Source organism: Melanerpes formicivorus, unplaced genomic scaffold, assembly GCF_026170545.1.
Source record: "Melanerpes formicivorus ecotype bairdi unplaced genomic scaffold, bMelFor1.0.p_v2 SCAF_20, whole genome shotgun sequence".
Taxonomy (NCBI): domain Eukaryota; kingdom Metazoa; phylum Chordata; class Aves; order Piciformes; family Picidae; genus Melanerpes; species Melanerpes formicivorus.
In genome coordinates this window covers 14,205,755-14,232,677 of record NW_027142372.1, presented here as the reverse complement: position 1 = coordinate 14,232,677, position 26,923 = coordinate 14,205,755, and the positions used below count along the sequence as shown (strand labels likewise).

General features: G+C 45.7%; 1 protein-coding gene across 2 annotated transcripts; it reads left to right on the top strand.

Moving 5' to 3' along the window:
• On the top strand, nt 1–26,166 carry BEAN1 (brain expressed associated with NEDD4 1). Of its 2 annotated transcripts, XM_068150885.1 has the most exons (6): nt 1–506; nt 1,461–1,535; nt 8,785–8,919; nt 21,653–21,862; nt 22,887–23,028; nt 25,722–26,166. In XM_068150885.1, the coding sequence occupies exons 1-6, from the start codon at nt 476–478 to the stop codon at nt 26,068–26,070; spliced, it is 942 nt and encodes a 313-aa protein (XP_068006986.1). In that variant the 5' UTR covers nt 1–475; the 3' UTR covers nt 26,071–26,166. The 2 variants fall into 2 exon arrangements, with proteins under 2 accessions (XP_068006986.1, XP_068006987.1); XM_068150886.1 differs by lacking the exon at nt 1,461–1,535 and having other exon boundaries at nt 2–506.
• Nucleotides 26,167–26,923: the final 757 nt, after the last annotated feature.

Genomic DNA, 26,923 nt, shown 5'->3' with positions numbered 1-26,923 from the left:
CAGCCAGCGAATCCCCGCAGCAGCCCTGACACTTCCCTTCCCTTCCCTTCGAGACGGCAGAGGGAGAACAAGGCGCGGAGCCGGGGTCATTCCAGGCCCCAGGAGCCCAGCCTCCACCCCACCCCACCCTCCGCCGAGTCAAGCCCCCGGAGATGCGCGGCGTCGAGCACCCCGGGGGCATACGGCTCCGCCGTGCGGCCTGTGCCGGCCCCGAGCCCCGCTCTCCCCTGGGGACCCCACACCCCTCGGGCCCCGACTCCACCGCCCCCCGCCCCGGCTGGAGGCAGGGCAGGGGGAGCTGCGGCCGGCCCCCGCGGGGCGGAGGTCACCCGCCTCCCCCCGCCCTCCGCCCATGGGCGCCGGTTCCGTCCAGCCGCCGCCGCCGCTCCGGCCCCCTGGCAGAAGGAGGCGGCGGGGCGAGTCTGTCGGCGGCTGCTGTGTCCGCCTGGCCGCCCGCTAGTCGCGGCCGAGGCGCATGGAGACAACGGCCGCGCCTGTGTGCTGGGGTAAGGCGCGATGCACGGGGCGTGGGGTGCTCGGCGCGGCCAAGGGGCGGCAGCCGGGCAGGGCGCTGCCCCGGGGGGCGGCGGCGGCGGCCCGGGGCGGCTGTCCGCGGAAAGTTTGCGTTACTCCGGAACCCGCCCCGGCAAAGCGGCAGCCCGGCGCCCAGCGAAGCGCGGCCGGGGAGGGCCGCAGGGGAGGAGCTGGTTGGGGGGCTGGAGCTAGCAGCGACCCGGGAGAGAGCCCGCAGGCTCCGTCTGGGGGTCACGGCCGCCCGGGCAGCCCCCTTGGTGATCCTGCACCACACGGGGCTGGGGCAGGGGTCAGGCTGTGTATGCAACTGCAGGAGCGAAGGAACCCAGCTCCCCAGAAATCTAAACGTGTTGTTATTTAGGACACGTTTTACTCGTGTGTGCATTTTGGTGCCTGCAAGTATAAATCTTTGACGTGCAAGTTATAAATACTGAAGCTGAAATGCGTAGGGGGGATACGTATCAAATTTGGGCATAAATTTATTTCAACCCAGTTTGACACCCACCCCTCCACCCCCCTAATGCATGCAAGAGGCACTGAAATGAGGGAACAATTGTGTTTTACAGGCATGGGTACCTGTGTCAGAGACTGGGGAATGACTGAACAACAATAGTTAGCATATTTACATATAGCAGTGTTGTTTGTACGTGGAGTTTGGCATCTAAGAGTCGTTAGAGTCCTACATAATTCATTTCCTAAATTGGATTAAGTCCTGGAAGTATGAAGCAAGGACTTGTTTGGTTTGTTCACCCCCATCCAAGCTACCTCTGTGCATGCAGTGACAGTCCAAACCATGTAATCCCTGCCCCAGAGAGTAAGTGCAGGTTAACACCACAATGTGTCTTCAGCTGACAGCTGGCTGCAAAATGAAAACAAACTGCTATTAAGGACTTTTCTTTTTCCCCTCCCCCTTTTTCCCTTCTTAGTTCTTTTCATCCATCTTCCTCTCATCTCTGGAAGCTCCATCCATATTGGACTAGGCAGCAATTATTCCACTCTCTGTAAGTAGTCTTTTTTTTAAACCCCCCCCCTCCCTTTTTCACTGCATTAATGTCATGCCTTGCAGCCATGTACAGCTGTAGGAATATTGTATTTAAAGTCCTCTAGCAGATAAACATCAATCCATTAAAAAGCCAATAGCTTCCTCACTAAGGAAACAACTGAGTTAACAGAAATGGAATTAACCTTGTGCTCTTCATACAGACAAAAAACTCACAGGAGTGAGAGAGAGAATTGCCTGAAGTAGAGGAACATGACATTTCACATCTTCAATATTTCCTTTTTTTCTTTAAAGGAAGAAAAAAAATAATAATAAAATAATCCTTTTCAGCATTTTCTCCCTCAACAGCAAATTAGCACAGAGCTGCTAAAACTGAGTTAACAGGCTGAGCACACTGACATCAGTCAAAATTGATATAATTTTGGCACTCCCTGCTGAAATAAACGTGGCTAAAAATTACCTCCAATCATGGAAATAAAAACTCCTGACATCTGACTGCCTTTCCCTCTCCTTTTTGTGACTGATTTTTGTAGGTATTACATGAAGGTGTTTTTTTTAAGAGGAAATAAAACATTATAGGGAGGCACTTCTGCTCCTGTTTTGGCAGAGAACCACACGTATTCAGGGAATCAAAGCAGCATGTCCAATCTCTTGGATGCATGCTGACAAAAATGTACCCACAACAATTAAAACAAGCAAGATCTTTCTCAGAGCAAGAGCTTCAGATCAAGAAAAATCTATTTACAACTTTTCAGCACAGCTTATGGCATGGGTATAAACTTCCAAGCCCATCATGGGTGAGAAATCATATGATTAAACCTGAAGTTTAAAGAAAGAAGAGGCAAAGATTGATTTACTTTTGAGCACACACAAAGGAACAAAAGTGTCAGGCAGCTACCATCATTCACACACAAGAAATATTCTCAAGCTTGGTGTCTGCTGCCACAACCTACCAACTTGGAGAACTTATGCAGAATGTCAGGATCAGCTTCTCCCAACAGTTTGGAGGAGCTAACCCTAGGAAAACCTTGGTGACTAGGAGCAGAGTTGATTGATGAAGTTAAAGACAGTGCAGAACCCAAGTAAATGCAAAGTGAGATCTTTCAGATTGCCTGGTTATACCTTAAGCTCCTATTAAAAACATGTTAAAGTTGGGCTCAGGAACAAGTGCAAAATCAGTAGCTGCTGGAAATTGTTCACTCTCTGGCCACCTAATAGATGACCACCTGTCATCACCAGTGTAGCCAGCACGTTTAGTTTGGGCATCCATATCAGAATGATAGCATTTCTTACCCATTCCCTGGCTTAGATTTTTCCCTGCTGTTGCCCATCCTAGAGACAACTTCTACATGGCAAGACATGGCATTCATTTCAGATTAGTGGAGTTTTGTAACAGGGCTGTTGCAGCAATAGTCTGAGTGTTGCTCTAATTTCCAGATGGGCACCTACATCTCTTTCAAATTAAGTGTTCTTAAGATAGTATTTTTGTTTTACTTTGGCCTTAACTGATTTGACTTCAGCCAGGCCCAGCATTCTGGCCTCCTGCATGAGGGCTGTGATATGTAGGGCCTAAACTGCTGGCAATTACAGGTGATATCAACACAATGCAAGGTGAGCATTAGCCAATAAACAAAAAGAACAAAATGCCTTAATAGAGAGCATGGAAAGAGACTAGTGTCATCCCAGGCCGTGACTGTGCTCTGCAGGAAGGAGACTGTCAACTGTGTACTTGAGCTACACAGAATGTGTAGCTGATGTGTGCCAGGTACCAGTGCTGTTTACCTTCCCAACGCTGAATTTGTAAGTGCAGAAGCCCAGGAGCTGGGCTGCAGCTCTTCTCATGCAGAGTCAGCTGTGCCTCATGAATATTGCTCTCATACAGGACAGAGATGTAAAGCCAAGTCAATGTTCAGGAGTTCTGTGACTTGAGCCACACAGCACCAAGGCAGGTTGACAGTTCCAGCATTAATGGAAGTTTGTGATAGGAAATTAAATCTGCTGTTAAAATGTGTTGGTTTAGCTGTTTCTCTCCGAGAGAGACATTGTATTTTCTTTGCAAAGTGTTTTTAGCTTTTTGGTCAGGTAGAGAGAATTGTGAAAGTGAAGAGTCAGCATTATCTCCAGAAAATTCATTTGTATGCATGGAGCAAGAAAAACAAAGCTATAAAATAGGCAGATAGCATTTTAAAATCCAGTGTCAAGACTCCTGTGTTTTAACCTTTCTAGATATTGCAGACTTAGTCTCACTAAACAGAATTATCTCACTACATAAGAAGGAACAAAAGTGTTCTTCATGTGACTGTCCTCTCTTTGTGCATGAAAACCACCCTAAGCCAGGCACAGGGACATACTTCCTGCAATAAGTAAGTGCAGAAGATCCTGATTCTGAAACCAGCAGGCCCTTGAGTAGACACTTTGGATGCTGTCCTTCAGCACTCAGCTCCTACACAGTAACAGCACAGCTGGATGCCAGCTGTGCTCTGAGTCCTCAGGATAATGGAAGGTTGAACAAGCTTCTACTCGTAAACAAGGAAATCTTTCTGTGCACAGCAAGAATAGAGAGCTCTCTGCACTGCTACAGACTAGGTAGCCTGCAGCTCTTGTTCTTTATGGCAAATGCTGCATGTTTCCCAGAATGGTCTCCAAACTCAGCCAGTTTAACACAGTTGTGTAGAGCCCAGCACTCAATGAGCAGAACTCCACATTCACAAATGCCTGCAGTTCAAACAGGTGGAGAAACTGGGTAATTTGGGTATCTTACAGTGGTTCTGTTGGCTACAGCAGATAAAGAGACACTCAGAAAGAGAGGAAATTGCCTCAGGCCTGTGCACAACAGTTCTGCTGTGAGTTGGTGTCCTGAGGAGTGCATTATGCCAGGAAGTTGAAGAGACAGACTGACAGGTCTGCACCCTGCAGCAACATAGTCCCTGCCACTTGTGGGGTGCCTTGAGAAGTGTCAGCAATCAAAGCACCAACATCTAGCACTCATTAGCAGAGAGTGCCAGAAGCCATGTGTGCCTGTGATGCCAGGCAGTGACAGAAACACACTCCAGTTGCCCCCCTCATCTCTAAGTGCACAGCAAAGTTTAATCCCCAGAATAATCTGCTCCTTATTTTCCTTCAGATTTCCTCCCCCCCCCAAAGTGTTGATGTTTCCTGAAGGAACCCATCTCTCCCTGTAGGTTCCTCCAGAACAGATCAACACTGGGTTCCTGCAGAAAACATCAACACTGTAGTTTTCCACCTTGGGCTTCAAGCTTGAATGACTCCATCTGTGCAGAAAAGGGTGTTCAAGTGCCACCAGAACCACGCCTCAGAATTCCTCTCCCCTAATAAGCGATACCCTGCTCAGTATCTGCCATCAATTCGTTTTATGATGGCTTGAAATTATCCCAGTCACATCAAGAATGATTTTTTTTACCCTTTCATTTATTAGACTGGATTTTGTACTAGGAGGATATCAATTTCTCTCTAAGCCTGCAATTTCTCATCGTCCTTTATGAAGATGTAGGCTGTTAACTCCAAATCATTCATTTCTACTGTAACCACTGACTGAGTGCTCTAGCTTCAGTAGCTTCTCCTGACTCCAACCTCTCATTCCTGATTTACATACTTTTTAGTGGAGAGAATGATAGATTAGAATCCCTTCCCTTGCAGAAATACATATTAGAGTCAAATTTTATTAGAGCAAATATAGAGAAATGATGCTTTGGTGTTTGAGGAGAGTCTAATCAAAGTGGTACAAGTTTGATCTAAGAAACCTCTCAGGGAAGAGAAGGGAAAAGGTATGTTTGAGGTGCTGAGTGCTGGTAACTCTTGCAGTCTGACATTTCATTATTATATAATGACTGTATTTGAGCTAGGAGCTCAGGCACCTAAAATGCAGTAGATGCCCAGACACCTTAATGCAAAGCATCTTTCAAGGAGAGGCAGACACCTGATTATGCATTTTTGTAAAGCCTACTTAAGAGTCTCTATCTCCAGATGCTTTGAAAATTTGGCTTCAGATTCAGAGCTGGCAGAAGCAAGCAACTGAGTTGGCTTTGCCAGCATCTATGCAAACAGTGATTTTAGCTGCAAGACTTCATATCTATCTTGGTAGAACTTCCTGAAATCCCTCAGACTTTTGCAAAAATGCTGACATGCTTTGACTTTGAGCCAGCCACAGTCTCCAAGGACCATGTGCTAAGGCAAGGCATTGCAGGACATTCCAGACACTTCACTGTCTGTTCTTAATGCAAATAGTGCTTCTATGACACTTTGCTTCTTTGGCCTCTTCAGTTCTAAGTTTCTTATCTTTTAATTGCTGGATTTAGTTTCATGCACGCAAATCCCTTTACTTCTACCATTAAAATGAAGATTTTCCTTTCAGCAATTGTTTTCTTTCTTTGTTAGAAGCAATGAATTATGATCCTGCCTATCCTCAGAGAAGGTCAACAAAGCTGGTGAAGGGTCTGGAGAACAGGGCTGGTGAGGAGCAACTGAGGGATCTGGGGCTGTTTGATCTGGAGAAGAGGAGACCTCATTGCACTCTACAACTCTCTGAAAGGAGGCTGCAATGAGGTGGGGTTGGTCTCTTCTCTCGAGGATCAGGTGCTAGGACTAGAGGAAATGGCCTGAAATTGTACCAAGGGAGGGTTAGGTTGGAGAGTATGAAAAATTTCATTGCTCCAAGAGTGGTCAGGGATTGGAACAGGCTGCCCAGGGAGGTAGTGGAGTTACCATCCCTGGAGGTGTTCAAAAAGCAGTAGCCATGGCACCTGGGGACATGGTTGAATGGCCTTGGTGGTGGTGGGTTGCTGGTTGGACTGGATGACCTTAGGGTTGCCAACCCAAGCAATTCTATGATTCCATGAGTATAGACAGAAGTAGTGAAATGTTTGTGGGTTTTTAAACTTCTGAATCTCTCTTATTTGTAATTCATCTGTTTTAGTTTCATAGTTTAAGAGAAGCAGCTCTGTAAACATCTCACCTGTACAGGTTTACAGCATCTTAGCCCTATTTTGTAGTAGCTACAAAATTACACAGAATCACAAAATGCCAACTTGAAAAGGGCCCCAAGGATCATCTGGTCCAACCTTTCTAGGAAATTGTTACAGGATTACTTCTACTTAAAAGACCTACCTGAGGCTAATGTTATATCATGGTAGGTACTGCACAAAGTAACTGGCCTTGTCCTTCCAGATTGCAGGTGTCTGGATAACACAGGGGGTAGGAAAAGGGGGGAAAAAAGGTTGGCAGAAAAACTGATTGCTTTAGATGACCTAGCAATTGAAGGAGAAAGCAAGGCCCTCCTGGACTGGTAGCTGTCTGGCACTGATTCTTGTTAACAAGATGCTGCACTAGCTACTTTCTCCTGTAGCATCTCCCCCTCCACCCCCCATCCTTGTCCAGTCTCATATCTGTCTGTTTCTGGGCCCAACTGGAGGAACAGACTTGCTGCTAGACAATCTCCACCATTCCACTGTTCTGCTTTTACTTTTGCATATGATTATGTAGTTGAAGTCATTGTCTTGCACTGCTTTTCAATTTGAAACATTAGGCTCTGCCCAGGTAATTTCTTACAGTTCAAAGTCTTCATGGTTCTCCTTGAAGATAATAAAACATCACAGTGGTTTTCTAGCATTCTCATCCAGACTATAACCCAAAGTGAGTGACACAGCTCAACAACAACTGGCAGAAACAGAAAGCGTGGTATTACTTTCTGGATGAGAGAAGAGCCATTTATCTTCCAGTGACCTTCAAAGCAGAGCCAGCAAAGCAGCAAGAAGGAAAACAGGAATTTTATGTTGCAGGAACTGTAGCAAACATTCTTACATCCAGACAGGGTGAAATTGTAAGTAGTGACAGAGCAGGACTGTGTCCAACTAATGAAAACAGCAACAGTGAATGAGAGGGAGGAAAGCTTGGGGACTGGAGCAAGTTCAGAGAGGTTTAAAATAATCTAGGGCACTTCAAACTACATTAGGAACTAAAACAGTCTTTATGGAAGCTATAAATATGTGAGGTGCATATCAGGACCAATTACTCTAATACATGTTTGGTTGTTGGGGTCTTCCTCTCTTTTCACAGCATTTTCTTGCAGGTGAATTCTTTCTTGCTATTTGCAATGACTTTGTAACCAGCCTAAAGCTCACAAAAGCTGTTCCCATTTACACAGGGACTGTGTTTGGTACCACAAAGTAATTACTGTTTAGCAGCTGCTTCTGTCCTGTTTTAACACTAAAAAAACCCAAACCAAACAGGAACCCCCACAAGATTAATTGCTGGAGTTCTGTGCCATTTTATCCCAAAACTGTCAGAGAAATACAGAAGGCATCTGGGAAGTGTACTGCAACAAACCAGTATGATCTGATTGCTGGTCTCTAGATTCCAGAGCTGCCAGGTACTAGCCTACAACCCAAGGTTTACTGTAACAGGATGCTGTCAGTGCTGGTGGTATTTAGAACTGTACTGACATCTCCTGGAGCAGCTATGTGGAGGATTGGAAGTCAGGAACAATCACTCCAGTGCCTCATTTTGCAGCTAGGAAGGGTGGGAAAAAGACTCCAAATTAAAAATACTGGAGAGCAAACAAATCCAGGATACAGCAAAACTGCCTGGCCTCTGCCAGGTACCTATTTGCACACTAGCCCTCTGTGTCCTTATGGTTAAGGCCAAAGATTTATCAAGTTGGGCTTGAAGGTTTATTAGCCTGTGTTTGGAATGGTTTAGACTGCTCACATCAAGCAACCTGAACTCAGCTCTAAGACCTTGCTATAAGGTATTTCATGTCTCTGCAAACCAAGCCTGAGTTTGTGTCTCCATAGATTTACAGAGAGCTTTATTAAGAGGATTCCAAAAATTCTTCCCTGTTCAATCAGACTGAGTTCCTACATTTCACTGTCAAACTGGAAAAGGATAGTGAGAGAGTTATATTAAGGGCTAAAAGAGCCCTTAATCCAGTCTTTTTTCCCCTCATTTATCCATTTTGTGTGTTAAGCTGGGCAAAGATGGATTGGTTATGATTTCTTTGGTGTGTTTCACCCAGACCTCATCTGTCTCAAGCACCATTTCATGATGAGCAACCACAGTACAGGAAACACTCCTTTGAGTCTGAGACCCTTTTCACATCTGACCAAGAGGACAGTGAGACTTCATCCACCCAGGGATTTCAGAAGCAGAAGGACTGACTTCCAGCATTTACTTGGCTTTGTTGCTCAGGAAGGAGTTGTTGTTTACACAAAGTCATCTCTCACTTCTTCTTTCAGATGAGCAGAGCATCCTGCCATGTAAAAAAGAAGAACTGCAGTGTGGTGACGGACTCTGCCTCCTGAACTGGCTGCGCTGTCGCTACAGGAAGGACTGTGGCAGAGACTACATGTCCATCAAACTAACATGCTCAAGTGAGTCACCTTTCACCTCCCCCCATCACCACCTAGGAACACAAAGACCATTTGCTCACCAAGTCAGTGTTTGTAGCAATGTTCTAGACGTGAGATGTGAGCTGGTTTTGCTCTTGCAAGGATGTGGCTGTTTAGAGGTTTATTTATTCATCTGTCTAAATCATTTACACCGTGTGCTGATTTCAAGTACAACAGCAGACATATCAGCAGTGGTGAGAATGGAAGGCTTGGTCAAGCTCAAAATGCATTAAGCTAATGTGCTGTGAAGGCTGCAGGTCTGTAATGCCAGATGAGGAGGGGAGAAGATTTAAACAAGCAGCCTACAAAAGGCAGTCACCATTGCCAGAAACAATTAGACACCGGCAGCTCTGCAGAGCAGTGACTGCTGGCTGGGCACTCTGTATTTGAAAGTGTTAATGTGAATAGACAAACTGCCAGCTTATTGAAACAATGCTTGGGCAGGGGAGAGAGGAATTCCATCCAGTCACAGGTACCCATTGTGCTTACAGAGTCACAGGGTAGCTTCTGTGAGCAGTGCAGGTAGCTTTAGCCATTTGGTTTAGACTTGCTGCAAATAAGTTGAAAAATCACAGAATCGTTAAGGTTGGAAAATACCTGTAAGACCATCAAGTCCAGCCTTGTACCCAGCACCTCCATGACCACAAGACCATGAGCATCTCCAGGGATGGTGACTCCACCACCTCCCTGGGCAGTCTGTTCCAACGCCTGACCACTCTTGCAGGGAAGAAATGATTCCTAATATCCAACCTAAACCTGCCCTGGTGCTGTCTGAGGCTGTTACCTCTTGTCCTGCCCAGCCCCAGCCTCACTCTAACCTCCTTTCAAGGAGCTGTAGAGAACAATGAAGTCTCCTCTCAGTCTCTTCTTCTTCAGGCTAAACAATCCCAGCTCACTCAGCCTCTCCTAAGAGATCTTCTGCAAACCCCTCTCCAGCTCCATTGCCCTGATGAGCTGGAGGATTTTTAAGGAACAGAAGTGTGTTGTCATCTCAGCAGTTGCTGTGTACTAGCAAACCTGGTCATGTAACCATCTCAGGTTTTTCTGTTCTTACTTTTTGTTTACTGATTACAGGATAGAGTTTTAACTCTGAAACCTTCCTTTTCAAATGCTCATTTTGTAACTAGCAGCATCTAATAGGGCAAATTACTTTTAGCCCTCCATTCCACAGGGTATGCATCAAGGGGTCACATACTGCTTGTCACTAAAGACCTGCCAGAAATACTTGCAGCCTTGGGGTTTTTAGTGAACACAACACCAGACACAGAAGATAGCCCCAACCTTCCAGAAAGGCCAGAAGTTACAAAGGGGAGAGCAGATGCATGTCAGGTGAAAGCAAACCAAGAAGTGAGTGTCAGGAGTGAGCCTAGGACAATCCATCCTCTAATGGGCACTCAGATGTATTGAGGCAAGGCAGAACTAATCCCAAATAAAGCCCTCTGAAACATGCACAGAGTAGACAGCAGGCCCTCAACACTGTTTAGCCTACAGATCCCTGATTGTCACAACCTGCTACCTGCCTTCACACTGGAGTTCAAGCACCCATGCAGCACAGGCACTCTGCAGAATTGATCTGAGCCTGTTAAGCAGAGCAGGATTCAGGTCAGATCCATGAAGCATGAAAAATTCTAAATTTATGGCTGAGAATCCAGAAGGGCTACAGTTAACAGGAACAGGAGGACACACCAGAGCTGAATTTGGGCAAGACCTTAAGCTCTTAACCCCTAAGTTCATCAGTGGAGATTAGAGGTAGGGTGGCGTCACAGAAGACTTAAAGGGAACTCATCAGATTTGATCGTGCATCTTGTCTGGATCACATGAAAACCTTTCAGCCATTTAACACTGCACAGGAATATGCATTCTTCTCTGCCCTTCTAGAAAGGTGTGCATCAAGTGAGTAGCAACAAACTCCTTTTAGTACATGCAAATAGCTCTTTTTTGCTCTAAATGCAACGCTGTTAAGTCAGTGCTAACAAGAAAAGCCCCAGACAAACATACAGAAGCTGACAAAATAAAACCTAATAGTCACAGGTTTGCTCTGAACATGTTACAGTAGTCAAGAGCTCAAAACTACAAACAGATCATTTGCAATGGTTACAGCAGAGCACACAAATCAGAAAGTGCCTGGAGGAAAAAGTCATTATCTTACAATGGAAAGACTGATTTGCTGTTATGAGCCTGAGAGCAGAGTGTCATCCAGCGAGGCACCAGCACCTGTCACTTTAGATACACTTCAGACACAGAAACGTTTCAGACAAGTGCCAAAGCACCTCTCTCAGCACTATAATTCTTCAGAATGCATCACAGAAGCATGGTGGGCCTTTACTTTGGCCTGGACTAGATAATCATAGAACCCTGGAGCGGCTTAGGTTAGAAGGTACCTTAGAGATCATCGGCTTCAACCTCCTTGCTGCGGGCAGGGACGCCTCTCAATTAGACTTGGCTGCTCAAGGCCTCATCCAGCCTGGCCTTGAACACTGCCAGGGAGGAGGCATCCAAAACCTCCCTGGGCAACCTATTCAGTCTCACCATACTTATACCGAAGAACTTCTTCCTAAGCTCCAGTCTGCTCTCCCTCAGCTTCAAGCCATTCCCCCTTGCCCTGTCTCTAGACACCCTCATGACAAGTCCCTCTGCAGCCTTCCTGTAGGATCCCTCAGGTATTGGAAAGCAGCTCTAAGGTCCCCCCAGAGTCTTCTCCTTTTAGTGATTTTTTTACTTTGGACTGAACTAGATCCTCTCTGAGGGTACCTAGGTTTAAACTAGCAGCTCTGATGTGAGCATTCAGGCCTCTAAACACAGCTTCAGTTTATAGAATCCAAAAACATGAAAGGTTGTGCAGCATGCAGGTTTAAAACCAAAAAGCTTCTCCATAGGACAGCCCTTACAAGTTCATCTGTCCAACAGTTCTCTCTTTTGGTCAGAGAAAGCCTTTTTTTCTTTACACAGAGCAATGAACAGTTACATTCCTCAGCCTGTTGCATGTGCTCACTCTGGAGGGATAGTCACCCCAGAGGATTTAGGATTTGTGCCTGGCTAAGGGGAATGAGCAAGATCTGCTTCTTCAAACACAGGCAGTTCATCAGCCAAGGAAGCAGACTAATGACAGAATGAAAGGGAAATGACTTCCAAATCACCTCCTGCCCACTGTGTCATTAATGCCTAACATAATATTCAGGATTCATGTACTCAGGCTTTGAGAGGGAATAAAATGAGAACCTTTTGTTCTAGCATTTATCAACTCAGATAGAATAGTGTCTATAACGGAGCCTCCCCGTACCAGGAACTGCTGCTCAGATGCATACAAGGATTTTTAGGTATCTTTTAGTGTCTCAGGTTACTTGTGAGTTTGGGGTTTTTTAAGCTGTACTATCTAGTGCTGAAGGCTAAAATACATTCTCACAGGAAGCAAGGGGTTTGCCTCACTGAAGCAAATCATTGCCTCCCAGTGCAATCATTTCTCTTTCTTTCCAAGGCTTGCATGACTGGAGCCTTTAGAATCAGACACTTAATGTCTTCATGTCTTCACAGAAAGCCAGGTTGGAAGGAACCCCAAGGATCACCTGCTCCAATCTTTCCAGGTGATAGTGGAGTTGAAATGAGCTGGCCCAGCACCCTGGCAAGCTGAGTTTTCAAGCCACCCAGTGTAGGGCACTCCACTGCTTCCCTTGGGAGGGGATTCCAGTGTCTGATTGCTCTCATGGGGAAACATTTTTTTCCTGGGGTCCAATGGGAATCTCCCAAGCTGTAACTTGCCCTCATCACCCCTTGTCTTTGCCATGGGACTCCTTGTCAAAAGGGAGTTTCCATCTTCTTGATACTCTTCTTATTATTAATTAAGCACTGCATAAAAAATAACTCTTAAGACTTAAGAGGAACCAGGTTTATGTTTGTTCTAAAAGCTTCATCTACACAGATAATCCTGCAGATTCCCTTTCCAGTAAGCACAGAGGCCATTTGGATTAATAATCTCCACCACTCTCTATGCAGCTTTATATAAAGTCCTATAGGTAATCCTGCCTAAGGAAAGTTCTCTCTGAATAATCCTGCCTGGAGCCCACCAGGATGATTGACATAATCTTGTCATGAGACTGTGGAAAATAATTGAATAGTGTCCAGACTTTAATTTTGAACTCTTCTTGTCAGAAAAGCAGATTTCACAGGAGACACAGTACTGTTGTTTAAACAACTGTTACAGAAACATAACAGCTCCTGAGAGTAACCACAGTCATTTTAGCCCAGTGAATGCATTCTTTTGTTTCTATTCATTCCAGTTTAAGTCCATTAGATCTCCTTCTACAGTTAATCCAACAGAAGAATGTGAAATGAGAAATTTCCTATCTCTTTACACATTTCTATCCAGGCTTCTCCCAGGCCACTGAATCAAGGAATCCTAGAATGGTTTGGGTTGGAAGAGGCCTTGAAGATCATTTAGCCCCAACCCCCTTGCCACGGGCAGGGACACCTTCCACTCACCCAGGTTAGTCAAGGCTTCTTCCAGCCAGGTCTTGAACACCTCCAGGGAAGAGGCATTCACAACCTCCCTGGGCAACCTGTTCCAGTGTCTCAGCACCCCCATTTTCAAGAATTCCCTCCTAATCTCCAGGAGAAATCACTAGTTCTGTGGATTACATTTGTTTATGAGAGAGTGTCCAGTGATGCTTAGTAAGACAGATCAAGAGATTCCTGAAAGGAGGTTGGTGTGAGGTGAGTATCAATCTCTTCTCCCTAGTATCAGGTGATAGGAGGAGAGAAAATGGCCTGAAATTGTCAGGGTAGAGAATAGGTTGGAGATGAGGAACAATTTCTTTGCTGCAAGAGCGGTCAGGCATTGGAACAGGCTGCCCAGGGAGGTGGTGGAGTCACTACCCCTGGGGATGTTGAAGAAAAGTGTGGACATGGAATTCTAGGACATGGGTTGATGGCCATGGTGGTGGTGGGTTGAAGTTGGGCTTGATGATCCTAAAAGGTCTTTTCCAGCCCAAACAATTCCATGATTCTATAAAAAGCCATGGTGCTTCAGCTCAGGGAATGGTGCTCTGCCAGCTGAGGGACAGCAACGGTTAAGGCTGCGCTGCTGCTGCGTGCCTCTGCCAGCCAAGCCGCCAGTCTGAGACCCAAAGCAGACATTGTGGGGATTCTCCCAGCAAAGAGAAATGTCAGAACTGACACAATGTTTGCAGTAATGAGCTGTGTTGGCAAAATTCGGGGAGATGTCACCAAAATGTAAATCAGCTCCACTGACTCAGGGAAGCAGTCTCCAGAAGAAAGAGACACAGAACTTATTTGCATTTAGCAAGGGATTACAACTAGCATTGTTCTCGCCCTGTCTCAGATGGAAACCGTTGGCTCAGTCTCAGCAGTGCAGAGAGGCATTTCTCTTCCTTGAAACTAGTTTAATACCAAGGGAATAAAGTGTAGATCCCTCTGCTTTTCAGCCAGCTCCTTTTCACACATGCTTTGCTGCAGGAATCTGACTCTCCACAATGGGAGTAGGCTATGTGATACAGTGCAGCAAGAGCATGCAGAAGGGCATGACTGGCACAGAAACAAAGAGGTCAGGCTATGAAAAGAGATTGATCACTTAAGTAGGATACAGTGAGGTCAGTACACAAGCCTTTGTTAGGGCAAGAAAGCATGTGGTCCATGCTGACTGCCACCTCCATTCTGGAAATACTCCCTGGAACATGAGTTGACAAGAAGTTTACCTGATGATAAAAATGCACCAATAAGAGAGGGAGAGAATGCAACCTCTTAATCTTTGTTGTCTGGAGGAAGGAAACATCACCAGGCTTATACAAAAATGCAACAAATAAGGCATGGGCTATTATTCTAGAGCATAATCAGGATTGCTCTTTTCCAAGCAAAGCAATTCTATGATTCTACAAGTCTGTGACTCCAGGATTAAAAATACCTCTGTGAAAATTACATTTCCCAAGGAATATAATGCAAACAATGACAAATCTAACAGCCAAAGTGCCACAAAGAAAAAAGTAGCACAGTAATCTGCACTGCAGAAGAGATGAAAGCATCAATTAGAACACCAGCAAGCCACATTTACAGAGCAAGTCTCTCTTTCCCTGTTTTATAGCATCACATAACCCATATAATATTCATTAGAAGTGATTTCTCAGCTTAGGAAAATAGTGTGCTGGTAATTCATTCCTCTGCTACAGGTCATGGGAAGTGCAGACTTAGAGTGTGATTTAACACAGCATAAGACATAATCATTGTGCACGTACTTTGAACCTGCACATGTAAAACTGGTGTGAATGCAGCCTTGAGACAGACAGGAAGCCCCCAGAACATCTCACTGACATCCTGCTCATTTAGAATCCTACCTTGGGGAAGGGTCTGCTTGCTGCTTTGCAATTTCATGTTTGGGAGTAACTGGAAGGTGAGCAGGTAACTGAGCCAGAGCACAAGATAATACAGGGTCCAATCCAATTGATTCCTCTTCTAATGTTTCATGAACTTGTGGTGATGAAGACTTAGTGGGGTAGAGGATTAGCAGTGCAGAAGACACCTACCTCATAATCAGTGAGAGAATGAGAGGAAAGAAGTCTTGGGCTAAATTAATGAGAGGCAATAGGACCATAATTCATAGAGTCAGTAATCATCCTGACAGATCTGGTAAATGAATGCAGTAGACATTGTTCAGGGCTTCCTCTCTCATGAGGAACACCACTGCCTGTCAGCTAGGAGGAACTTACTTTTCCCAGCCTGTCAGTGGTGTAAGTCTCCTCTCCTCTTCAAGCCTGCCAGCTCTGCCAGACAAAGATAAATAGGAGAGAGGACAGAGTGTATGATGTGCAGCAAGCAGCCCCTAGACACAGCACATACAAGGGCTGGTGTCTGGCTGCCTGGCAAGCCCTGCACTCAGATTTACCCAACAGGTGACTCCCAATGGGGATTTCAAAGAGAGGATTTCCCCCTCCCCGAGAGTTTCAAGTAGTAACCTTTGAGTAATTTAATTTCTATAGATCTTCCAGTATCCTTGAATTTTGGTGGCTCCTTACAGCAAAGAAACTAGTTGACTGAAACTGTCCCAAGGATCAATACCTGTTTGCAGCTATTGACATTCCTGCAGCTGTCTGAGAGAAGTCTTAGTCCTATTCAGACAAAATCACTTCTTAATGGTGTGAGACAACCCCTTGATTTATGCAGACAGAGCCTGCTGGAGCTTTAACAGATACAAATGATAATGTAAGTCACACTACAGGCTTTGTGTACCCTCTGATAGCAACACCATCATTCCCATGGCAGTGCAGAGCAACACTGCAAACCCATTTTAATTTTAAGAACTCAAGCCTGTTCCTGACATACACAGCTCAATCAGTATGGCAGGTGTCACTATTTTCTAAGTAGTTTCTGTCAACCATTCTTCTACAAACCTACTCTCTCTCAGCTTCAAACCATTCCCCCTTGTCCTGCCTCTACACACCCTCCCTGAAAAGGCCCTCTGCAGCCTTCCTGTAGGATCCTTTTAGGTGTTGGAATGCAGCTCTAAGGTCTCCCCACAGCCTTCTCTTCTCCATGCTGAACCACCCCAGCTCCCTCAGCCTGTCCTCATAGCAGAGGTGCTCCAGCCCTTGGATCATCTTTGTGGCCCTTCTCTGGACTCACTCCAACAGCTCTGTGTCCTTTTTATGATGGGGACACTACCAAGTTTTGTCACCAGAAAGAGAAAAAAAGAACTAAAAAATCATTGCTTTTGCCCTGGTCAAGCCACAGCCAACCTAAGCTGGACCCAAGTTTATGAAGGCAACCTTACTTTAATGGGTGAAATGGGATTCTCATCATAGTTATTTCCAAGCCCCAACACAGAGTGCCTGAAGAAAGTAATGGTTTTGGGTCCTGCTTATAAAATTGTATTAGTTCAAAGTTGTTTGTATATGAGAAAATAAGGGAAGAAACACATTGTCCATCACTAAGCAGGCTGTTACACTTCCAGAGTGATTGGTTTCACTGCAGTGGTATTTATCATGTTGATGAAACAGACCATGGATCTGAAAAGGGGAAGATTTTTTTCCCTGTTAATTTGAAGCAGCACCTCTACATGCTGCTGTGGCATCAGCATAATACCCTAAAGCCACAGCATCTGAAAAGATTTATTTGCTGAGCCCTCATGCCGCCGCCTTCGCGCTGCTGCTGACATTCTCAATTTGCAGGCTGCTGCCGATCCAATCTTACTCATTCTGGCTCTATAATAAGGATGTCAATGCAAGAAGAGGAAAGTCATTATCTGATAGCCAGCAGACATGATAAAAAGGCAGTTAGCTATCTCAGAGGAAAGGCCACCCTTTCTGCCTTGGATAAGCGTCTCAAGGTCACGGGCAGCTTTTGTACCTGTAAGTATGCTCCACATTCACTTCAAGCTGAGAGCATCAAATAAAGCTGAAGCGTCCCCAACACACAGTCTCATGTCCAACTGAAGGGTTGATTCTATATTTTTTTAATGATGATTGGAACATATAAATGCAGTGAGAGAGATCAAATGGCCAATTACAGAAACCATTACAGCTTCCCTAGAGCTGATGTGTCCTCAGGAAAAAAGATAATTAAAATGCCCACAACTATTTCAGTACCCAGGAAAATAACTCCTGCTTACATGCAGCGCTCCCTTTCTGTCTCATCTGGGACACAAGCAAGTGAAGGACAGAGAAGCCACTGCTAACAAAGGGCTTTGTCTTGCATGAACCAAACCCCCACAAAACATGCACACCAAAATAAACCTTTATTTAGAATAAACCAAACCAGGTTGGAAGAGACCTTCAAGATCGTGTCCAACCCATCAACCAATCCAACCCACCCAAACAGCTAACCCATGGCACCAAGCACCCCATCAAGTCTCCTCCTGAACACCTCCAATGACGGTGACTCCACCACCTCCTTGGGCAGCCCATTCCAATGGGCAATCACTCTCTCTGTATAGAACTTCTTCCTAACATCCAACCTGAACCTCCCCTGGCGCAGCCTGAGACTGTGTCCTCTTGTTCTGGTACTGGCTGCCTGGGAGAAGAGACCAACCTCTGCCTGTCTACAACCTCCCTTAAGGTAGTTGTAGAGAGCAATAAGGTCACCCCTGAGTCTCCTCTTCTCCAGGCTAAGCAATCCCAGCTCCCTCAGGCTTTCCTCATAGGACTTAATGTTCCAAACCCCTCACCAACTTTGTTGCCCTTCTCTGGACTCGTTCCAGCAAGTCAACATCCTTCCTAAACTGAGGGGCCCAAAACTGGACACAGGACTCAAGGTGTGGCCTAACCAGTGCAGTATACAGGGGCAGAATGACCTCCCTGCTCCTGCTGGCCACACTGTTCTTGATGCAGGCCAGGATGCCATTGGCTCTCTTGGCTGCCTGGGCACACTGCAGGCTCATGTTCAGCCTACCATCATATTTCACCCTGACTGTATATGACCCATCTGAAACTCCAACATTCCAAGGTATAAGGAACCTTCCTTCCAAGGTTAGTGAGAAGGGGAAAGCACAATGTATGCCACAAAAAGCTGAGTTGTACTACACCTCCTTCTACATGCTGCAGGGGGGTTGGTCTAGATGACCTTTGGATGTTCCTTCCAACCCAAACCATTCTACCATTCTAGAATTCTATGTTAATTGTTTCACTTGGAAGAGGCCTTCAAGACCACCAAGTCCAACCATCAACCTAACACCACCACGGCCATGAAACCACGAGCTGCCAACTCAGTTACCTGGAGTTACTTTACAAGTTGGTCTGTTGAGCTGCAGGAGCACTAGGGAAAGTAGCATCATGTGATATTGAAAGGGTTTTTCAGGCTGATCGTTCACTGTCCAACACAGAATGGATAGGAGGCAATTCTCCACTAGCACTGTCATGGTAAATTAAGAGTTCACTCAGCCACATGTGCCCCTTGCATTGTATTCATGACTGCAACAGCCAGCATGTTCCATTTGTGCCATGCCTGCTTACAAAACTCCCTTCACTGGAGGAAAGCAGTGCTTTGTGCACCCAGTAGAACTAATCCTCTGAACAGGAGTAATAAGGCACATTTAGGCAGGTATTGTGCACAGTTTTCAGTTGCATGGCAAAAAATATAACTCCCCTAACAAAAGCCAAAAGAAAACAAACAAGCAGCCCCTGCTATTGCTGTTCTGTTTGTGAGAATTATATGAAGTTCCAGATATTTTTATTATGAATAAAACCAATTTTTACATCCAGGTTGCTCAAGGCCTCATCCAGCCTGGCCTTGAACGCCTGCAGGCAAAGGATAGCCACAACCTCCTTGGGCAACATGCTCCAGCCAAGGCAGCCCTGGGAGCTTGCTAGATAAATGGGCTGTCTTAGAATTAAAAACAAACAAACAAGCAAGCAAAACACCTGAAGTACAAACAAACAGCATAAGAGAATCTCTAAAGCAGAACAGGACCAAACACCAGTACTTACACTAGGCTGGCATCACACAAGTCTCCAAAAGAAAAAGCTCACACCTCAGGCTCATGTCCTCTTCATGGGGGCAAGCAACTTGAGTCTTCCCTTTTATCTTTGCAAGCCAGCCAAAATTAGCAGGAAACTATCCACCTGTGCTTTTAGTTCAGGTGTCAACTCTCTGCAGTTGTGATGTCAGCTAGCTGGCACTGCTGGGAGATTTTGAATCTTTCAAAGACACAATCTGAAAGAGAAAAAACAAAGCATGAAGACATATGGCAAGCAGCAGGGGAGCACACCTGGGGGACACATAACCAACAGAGTTAACAGAAACGACTGTACAAATAAGAAACATGATTAGAACTTGGTTTATTTGGAGGCAGTTTAGCTCTAGTGCAAGGGCAATGAGATCAGCAGAACCTACCCCTCCACCATATTCTATATCCAAAAGCTCTTTGTGCTCAGGGTGTTCAGCTTGCCATTCCTTTCTGATGTAGTGCTACAGTCTATTTCATTTTCAGAAAATGAAGCTTTCTGGCAGAAAATGCTTTGTAACAGCTCAGCACATTTCTTGGCCATCTTAATTGCTCATAAAGATTCCCAGCCAACAGCCAAGAGAATAGAATAGAATAGAATAGAATAGAATAGAATAGAATAGAATAGAATAGAATAGAATAGACCAGACCAGACCAGGTTGGACGAGACCTTCAAGATCATCGAGTCCAACCTATCATCCAACACCACCCAATCAACTAAACCATGGCACCAAGCACCCCATCAAGTCTCTTCCTGAACACTTCCAGTGATGGTGACTCCACCACCTCCTCTGGCAGCCCATTCCAATGGGCAATCACTCTCTCTGTGTAAAACTTCCTCCTAACCTCCAACCTAAACCTCCCCTGGCACAGTCTGAGACTGCATCCTCTTGTTCTGGTGCTGGCTGCCTGGGAGAAGAGACCAACCTCTGCCTGTCTACACCCCCCCTTCAGGTAGGTGTAGACAGCAATAAGGTCACCCCTGAGTCTCCTCTTCTCCAGACTAAGTGCTTCTAAATAGTTACCAAAACCCCTACTACATGCTAATTCCCCAGGTATTTTGTATTTCTAATCAGTTCTCTCAATGTCAAGTAGCAGCCAATGATAATACACAGTGGCTTGAAGCCATCATCTTCTTTTTAAGCTTATTGTGACTTGAAGACAATAAAGTGATAACATCCCAAAGGAAAAGATTGCTGAAAACTCTCTGCTAACAAGCTTCCATGTACAAACCATAAAATCATAGAATGGTTTGGCTTGGAAGGGACCTTCAAGATCTTCCATTTCCAACCCTGCCTGCCATGGGTTGGAACACTTCCCACCAGCCCAGGTTGCTCAAGGCCTCATCCAACCTGGTCTTGAACACCTCCAGAGAGGGGGCATCCACAATCTCCCTGGGTAACTTGTTCCAATGTCTGACCACTCTCACTGTACAGAATTTTCTATTTGAAGCATTGAACCATTCATGTTTGCCAAGAGGACCACCACATCACCCACGCTTCTGCCTAATAAAAAGCCATGTCTGATGCCTCACTAAGAATCCTGATTGAGTCCCTTCCTCACTCTGCTCCAAATCAGTGTTTTGGCTGCTGGCTCATACCACAAGCACAAGCATGTCCTATTCTATGAGAGCTGTCTCCTCTCTTTCCCTCCTGCCCAAAACCTTCTCTGCAAAGCCTTGGAATATTTTCAACCCTAGTAACATTGTACACTTGCTCTGTTCTGCTTGGAGCCCCCAGTTTTGAGTTTTCACATTCTTCCTCCACATTCAACATCAATCAATTAATGACAAAGAGAATCTTTCCAGGAATAAGCAAATAAAATTACACAGCATCCCTTACTGACTCCAGCAGGGCATTCCCCAATAACAGGGAAATGATTGCTGAGTGACACCCCCACCCAGAGTCAGTTCCTAACAGCACTAGAAACAGGTCTAACAAATAAGTTTCATAGAAGTTCCATGGAACTGTTGAGGCTGGAAGAGACCTTTGAGATCATCAAGTCCAGACACTGGCCTAGAGCTCACAATGGCACCACTGCCGCTAAGCCACTACCACTAAACCACATCCCTCAGCAGTACATCCACCTCCCTGGGCAGCCTGTTGCAGAGCCTCAGAAGCCTTCCTGTGAAGAAACTTGTCCATATGAGCATGAATTCAAACAGTGGATCTGCCTCAGGCTGTCTCTTAGGGCTTTGAAGCCCTTCAATCTGGTATCTGTATAACCATGCTTTGTCTCGTTTCACAACTGACACAGTCTCTCTCTGCTGTGCAGAAGTCCACTTGAACCAGAGCAACGCAGCCAGTGAATTGCCCAGCTATGGTGAAAATGGAAACGATACCAGTTTACTTGTTTCACCTCTCCTGGTAGCTGGAGTAGTGATTGGACTTGTGCTATTTCTGTCCTGCATCACAATCATCGTCGGCAGCCTGCGCAAGGACGGCCGGTTAAGACACCCACATCCCAGGAGAGATGCTGTTTATGGTAAGCCAGCTACTTACTGCAAGAGAATGCTTAACTTGGTTATTATCTGGTGCTATGGGCAACAAAAAGCATCTGCCTGCTGTGCAAGGGATAAAAAAGTAACATAAACGCCAGGGTAAGCAGGTCAGGGGCAGATTTGCTGTTGAACAGCATCTTTGCACTGGCTCTGAATGGTGCAAGCTCCGCAGTTAGTGGTTAATGTAAACAAGGCTACTGCCGACAGCATTTCATAGGCAGCTTGTTTCCCCTTGATAGGGCGTAGGAGTTCTTCTCCATCACCAGACTCCTCACAGTTTATCTTCATACCCCACTGGAGCCTTGCTATAGCATAGAATGTAACTTTGGTGTGTTGGAAAGCCTGGAGGCTTGCCACTTTGGCAGCAGGCACCAACCTACAAAAGGGCTGGGCAATTACTTCTGAGCACAGAAGTGAATAACTGGATATAAACACAACCACAGTGCAGCAGAACATCATTTCAGCTGTCATCATCATTAATGATGGCACTGAGGGCTTCTAGTGACAGAACAAAGGGGAATGGATTTAAGCTGGAAGAGGGGAGGAGATTTAGACTGGAGATTAGGAAGAAATTCTTGAAGGAGGGTGGTGAGACTGGAACAGGTTGCCCAAGGAGGTTGTAGATGCCCCCTCCCTGCACAGGTTGGAAGAGGCCTTGAGCAGCCAAGTCTAGTTGAGAGATGTCCCTGCCCATGGTGGGGAGGTTGGAGTAGATGATCTCTGAGGTCATTTCCAACCTGAGCCATTCTAGGATTCTATGACCTACAGATGATGCTAACGTGCTCTTAGTGGTATAGGGAGCTCCTGTGAATCCTGCTTGTTCAGATCAGTAATTATTCTGCCTCAGATTGGTTTGATTTATGATTTATGGCAGTGGGGTTGGGCTAGATGACATTTGGAAGCCCCTTCCAAGCCAGACCATTCTATGATTCTGTGAAACAGTGATAATGTCTCACAGAATCCACCAGGGAGGAGAAACCCAGCAAGTATTAATTGTGTGTTTTCCAGCTCCAGATGGCTTCTCCTATGGTGGCTCCTTTGGAGAGCTGAGATCCACCTGCATGGAGGAGTTTCCCCCAGCTTTTGATTTTGGTTCCTATCTGGATACACTTTCTCAGGTCAACGTCATGTATCCTGATTCACCTCCCTGGTAAGCATTTCTCTAAGGTTCAGAGTGTTCTAGCCCTGCACTTGCAAAGAAATAAATCTGTTAGACCTGTATCTGCTACAAAAATGCAGGTCACACAAACTCCAAATATAGACAGAATTTGGTTAGTTCAAGTCTAAATTCATGCTTTCCTTAGCAGAATATTTCACTAAATAAAGGCAGGGGTACAGCCAATTCTTGTTTACTAATGGTCACATTAAAATGTATGATTTTGATGGCATGCTCATGAAACACGAGCAAAATTGCTTATGAACATCTTTCTTTGGAAGACACTGTTTCACCACTCAATTTTTCACTTCCAGGAGAAAAATAGATACTTTTTAAAGAACTTTCATGTGCTGCTCTCCTTGAGATCACAGCAAAGAGAAAAGTGAAGCAGAAAAAACAAATCAAAGGGCAATAAAAATTTGAGAAACCTTTAAAGCTTTCTGTACTTTTCAGCAAGTCTCACTTCTGAGCTTTCTTAGCCCTGCTGGTCTAGCAGACCTGAAGTAGGCACCTTCCTGATACACCTCATACCTAGCCATGATACTGCATTTGGTATGGGGAGAGATGGATGGAGATTGTTCATCCTGTCTGAGTAATCTGAAGGGGGATGATTGCCATTGCAGCCTGCTCTGGAGAGCCATAGTTGCCTAGGTTGTTGTGTAGCACCTTTGAAGAAGTGGCCTTCAAGTATCAGACAGTTCTCATCACCTGGGGAGGTAACTTAGGTAGAAAACACATTTTCCAAAGGATCTTCAGAGCAGCTTTATCTTTTGAATGCCATTCTTGTTGATGGGGAAATCCATATGTTCTCATCTGAATTGAAAAGCATTGTCCTCATGAATGTAACAGGGAAGTAAAAACAGCAACATCTGGGGAGGATGTTCTTTACCATGGGGGTGGTGGAATACTGCAACAGGTTGCCCAGAGATGTGGTTGAGGCCCCGTCCCTGGAGACCTTAAAGGTCAGACTTGATGTGGCCCTGACCAACCTGATCTTGTTGGAGATGTCCCTGCCCAGTGCAGGAGGGTTGGACAAGATGACTTTAGAGAGTCCCTTCCAGCTGGATGCATTCTATGACTCTATATTTGCCTAGCAACCTAGCACTAAGATTTCCCTTTCTCACCTTTCCCTTCCCTAAGCCCCACTTTCATCACCCAGACTAGGAACAGTCAAAGGTGCTGCAAGGGAAAGGTGTGAACAAGTGCAGCAGAACCAAGTATTTCTGTAAGGCAGGTCCTCCATGGTTGAGGGCAGTAGATTTGAGCTTACTACAAGCAATGCAAGCTGCCCTGCTGCAGGCCACTTATCATTCAGAAGCAGGGTTTATTAGCTTGGGTTTAGCCTGGCAGTAATGCAATTACAGGAGCAGAATGACTGCCTGCAGTCTACTGGGAACACACATGCTAAATATCCAGAGTTTCAGGAAGGATCCTAGATCTTAATAGCTCTGCAGTTAGCATGGTTGAGGAAATGGCTTCATTTGTCTGGCTCCACAAAACTGTTTTTCAGGTCAGCAGAGTAGGCAGAGGATTGGTTGTTTGGGTTGGGATTTTACAGAAAACGTTCCCTCCTTCAGAACTGGATTTTCAGTGGTCTTGAAACAGTTAAACGAGGCAGCCACAAACAAAGCAGGTCCAACATTTAAGATCATGATGTTAGGACTCCTCCTCACTTTTGCCTGTAGCCAGTGAGCCAGGAAAGCAGCATCTGCCTTCAGACCACTAGACCTTGGCTGATTTGATAGGAAAAGTGGAGTCAGCTGTAGTTTGTGGACAAACAGATGATGCAAGGACCACCCAGGTAACAGACCAGGTTCATCAGCTCTGGTCAGCCCTCCTTGTGGCCACAGTGCAATCAATCTCTGCAGAGCCCTTAGGCTTAGGAAGCCTCCCAAGAGATCATCTTCCAAGGGGAGCAGTGGATTCCCCTCTATTGGACAGCTTGAAGACTCAGCTTGGCAGGGTGCTGAGCTAGCTCATTTCAACTCCACTATCACCAAGATATGTTGGACCAGGGGATCCTTGAGGTCCCTTCCAACCTGCACTCTGTGAAGACAATCTGCTGCTCCTGCCAGCACAGACCTGCACCCAGGACACCCCACTACATGTAACTGCTGGCTGAGCACCAGAGACCTGCAAACCAGGAGGACAACAGTCAATGTGATCCTCTGCTAGACACCATCCAAAGCTCTCTAAAAGTTAATTCCTAACTGCAGAATGCCAAGACCACTTCCTTTTCCCCAGCCATTTTCTGATCTAGCTATCTATAAGCAGCTGAGAGGAGGAAGGAGCCCTTGCTGTATCACACCTACGGTGACTGCTGCAGCATGCACAGCTCTGGGAGCCAGCACTGTTACTCCTCCTGCATAACTGGCTGCAAGGAGCTGGGCTTGTGCCCAGGGAGCTGAGCTCAGCAGTGCTGCCAGGTTACCTTCCTGCAGGAGGATGGGGACTGAACTTCCCCTGAGAGCTCAGGGATTATTTCCAGGTAGGTAGAGATGTGCTGTCAAAAATCCTCTGCACTCAAGCATCTCACAAGGCAGGCTAAGCAAGGGTGGGGGCTGAGGAACAAAACACCAGATGATACTTTTCTTCTCACTCCACCTGTCCCTGTTATGCTGTCAATAACATACTGTGGGGTTACTCACAGGAATCTCATGAAAACAATCTTCTCTTTCTCTTTTCAGCTATGATGAATGTGTGGGGCCAGGAGCAACACAAATCTATATCCCCACGGAGGATCCCCCCCCGTATTCTCTTACGGACCCTTGCCAAAGAAATGAAATCTCTCTGAGCATTAGCCTGGAAGAAGCAGCAGCAGCTGGGACTACAGGACAGGCTGCAAACCACGCAGTCAGGCTGCAGGACCTGCAGCAGCCCATTTCATCCATCTCTCTGTCAGCTCTCGCTCTGGAGGCTGCTCCCCGGTACGAGGCCGTGGTGTGTGAACAGAACATCCCCATCCCACTTGTCCCACTGGAAGTACTGAAAAACTCTCCCACTGCCTACCAGACCCTTCTGAACCCAATCATGTGAACACCTGGGGCTCTTTCCCTCAGTTATTCTGAAGAACTCAGACCAACAAAAACAAGCAAACATTTCCACAGAAGAATAAAACCTCTGAAGCTTTAACTTATTTTCTATCTTGAAACAGGGATGCAAAGGGATTTTGCCTTTTTTTTCTTACAGTGAATTTTGAAAGTTTACCTAAACTTCCCTCTTTGTGCTTCAAAGTGTTCCATGACATCATGCAGCATAAAAAGAGGAGCAGTGACAAGCAGCCCACCTTGGTGAAGCATTGTAGAACAGATTGAAATCGGCCACTCTTGATGTAGTTACATGTTAGCCAGGTAGAGCTCTACCTGTTGATTTTAGGATACTTGGCATGGTTTAGAGCAGAAGGAGAAAGAAGAGCATTTTGTTGTCCTGGTAGATGTCATTCAGTGTCTTGGCAACCAAGCATTCTTGAATAACTCTTTGTCTAAATATGTATTTCAGCAGAGACAGCACACTGCCTGCCAAACGGGACTGTCAGTGCCAGCCATGCAGAGCCTGCTGCAGTGTCTTCCTCAAAAGAAACCAGCAGCAAGTGATGGAGAAATGGCAGTGGATCCCCAAAGACCAATTGGCTTTACCTATAGGAGCTGTGCTGCAGCTGGTGCAGGCCTGGGAGCTTCAGGTCCTTTGTGGGCACTTGCTCTGGCCAAGGGAAGGGCAGTTCCTGGAATCCCAAAGATGCTTCATGACAGTTCCCATGCAGAAATGCATTTTCTGGCACTAGCAGGTCTCTTTCTTCAGAAGGATCCTGTAGTGTTACAAAGGACCTTGGCCTCTAGCAATTGTGTTAGGGTGGTGTAAATAATAGATAGTGTAGTTGGTATGCACAGGA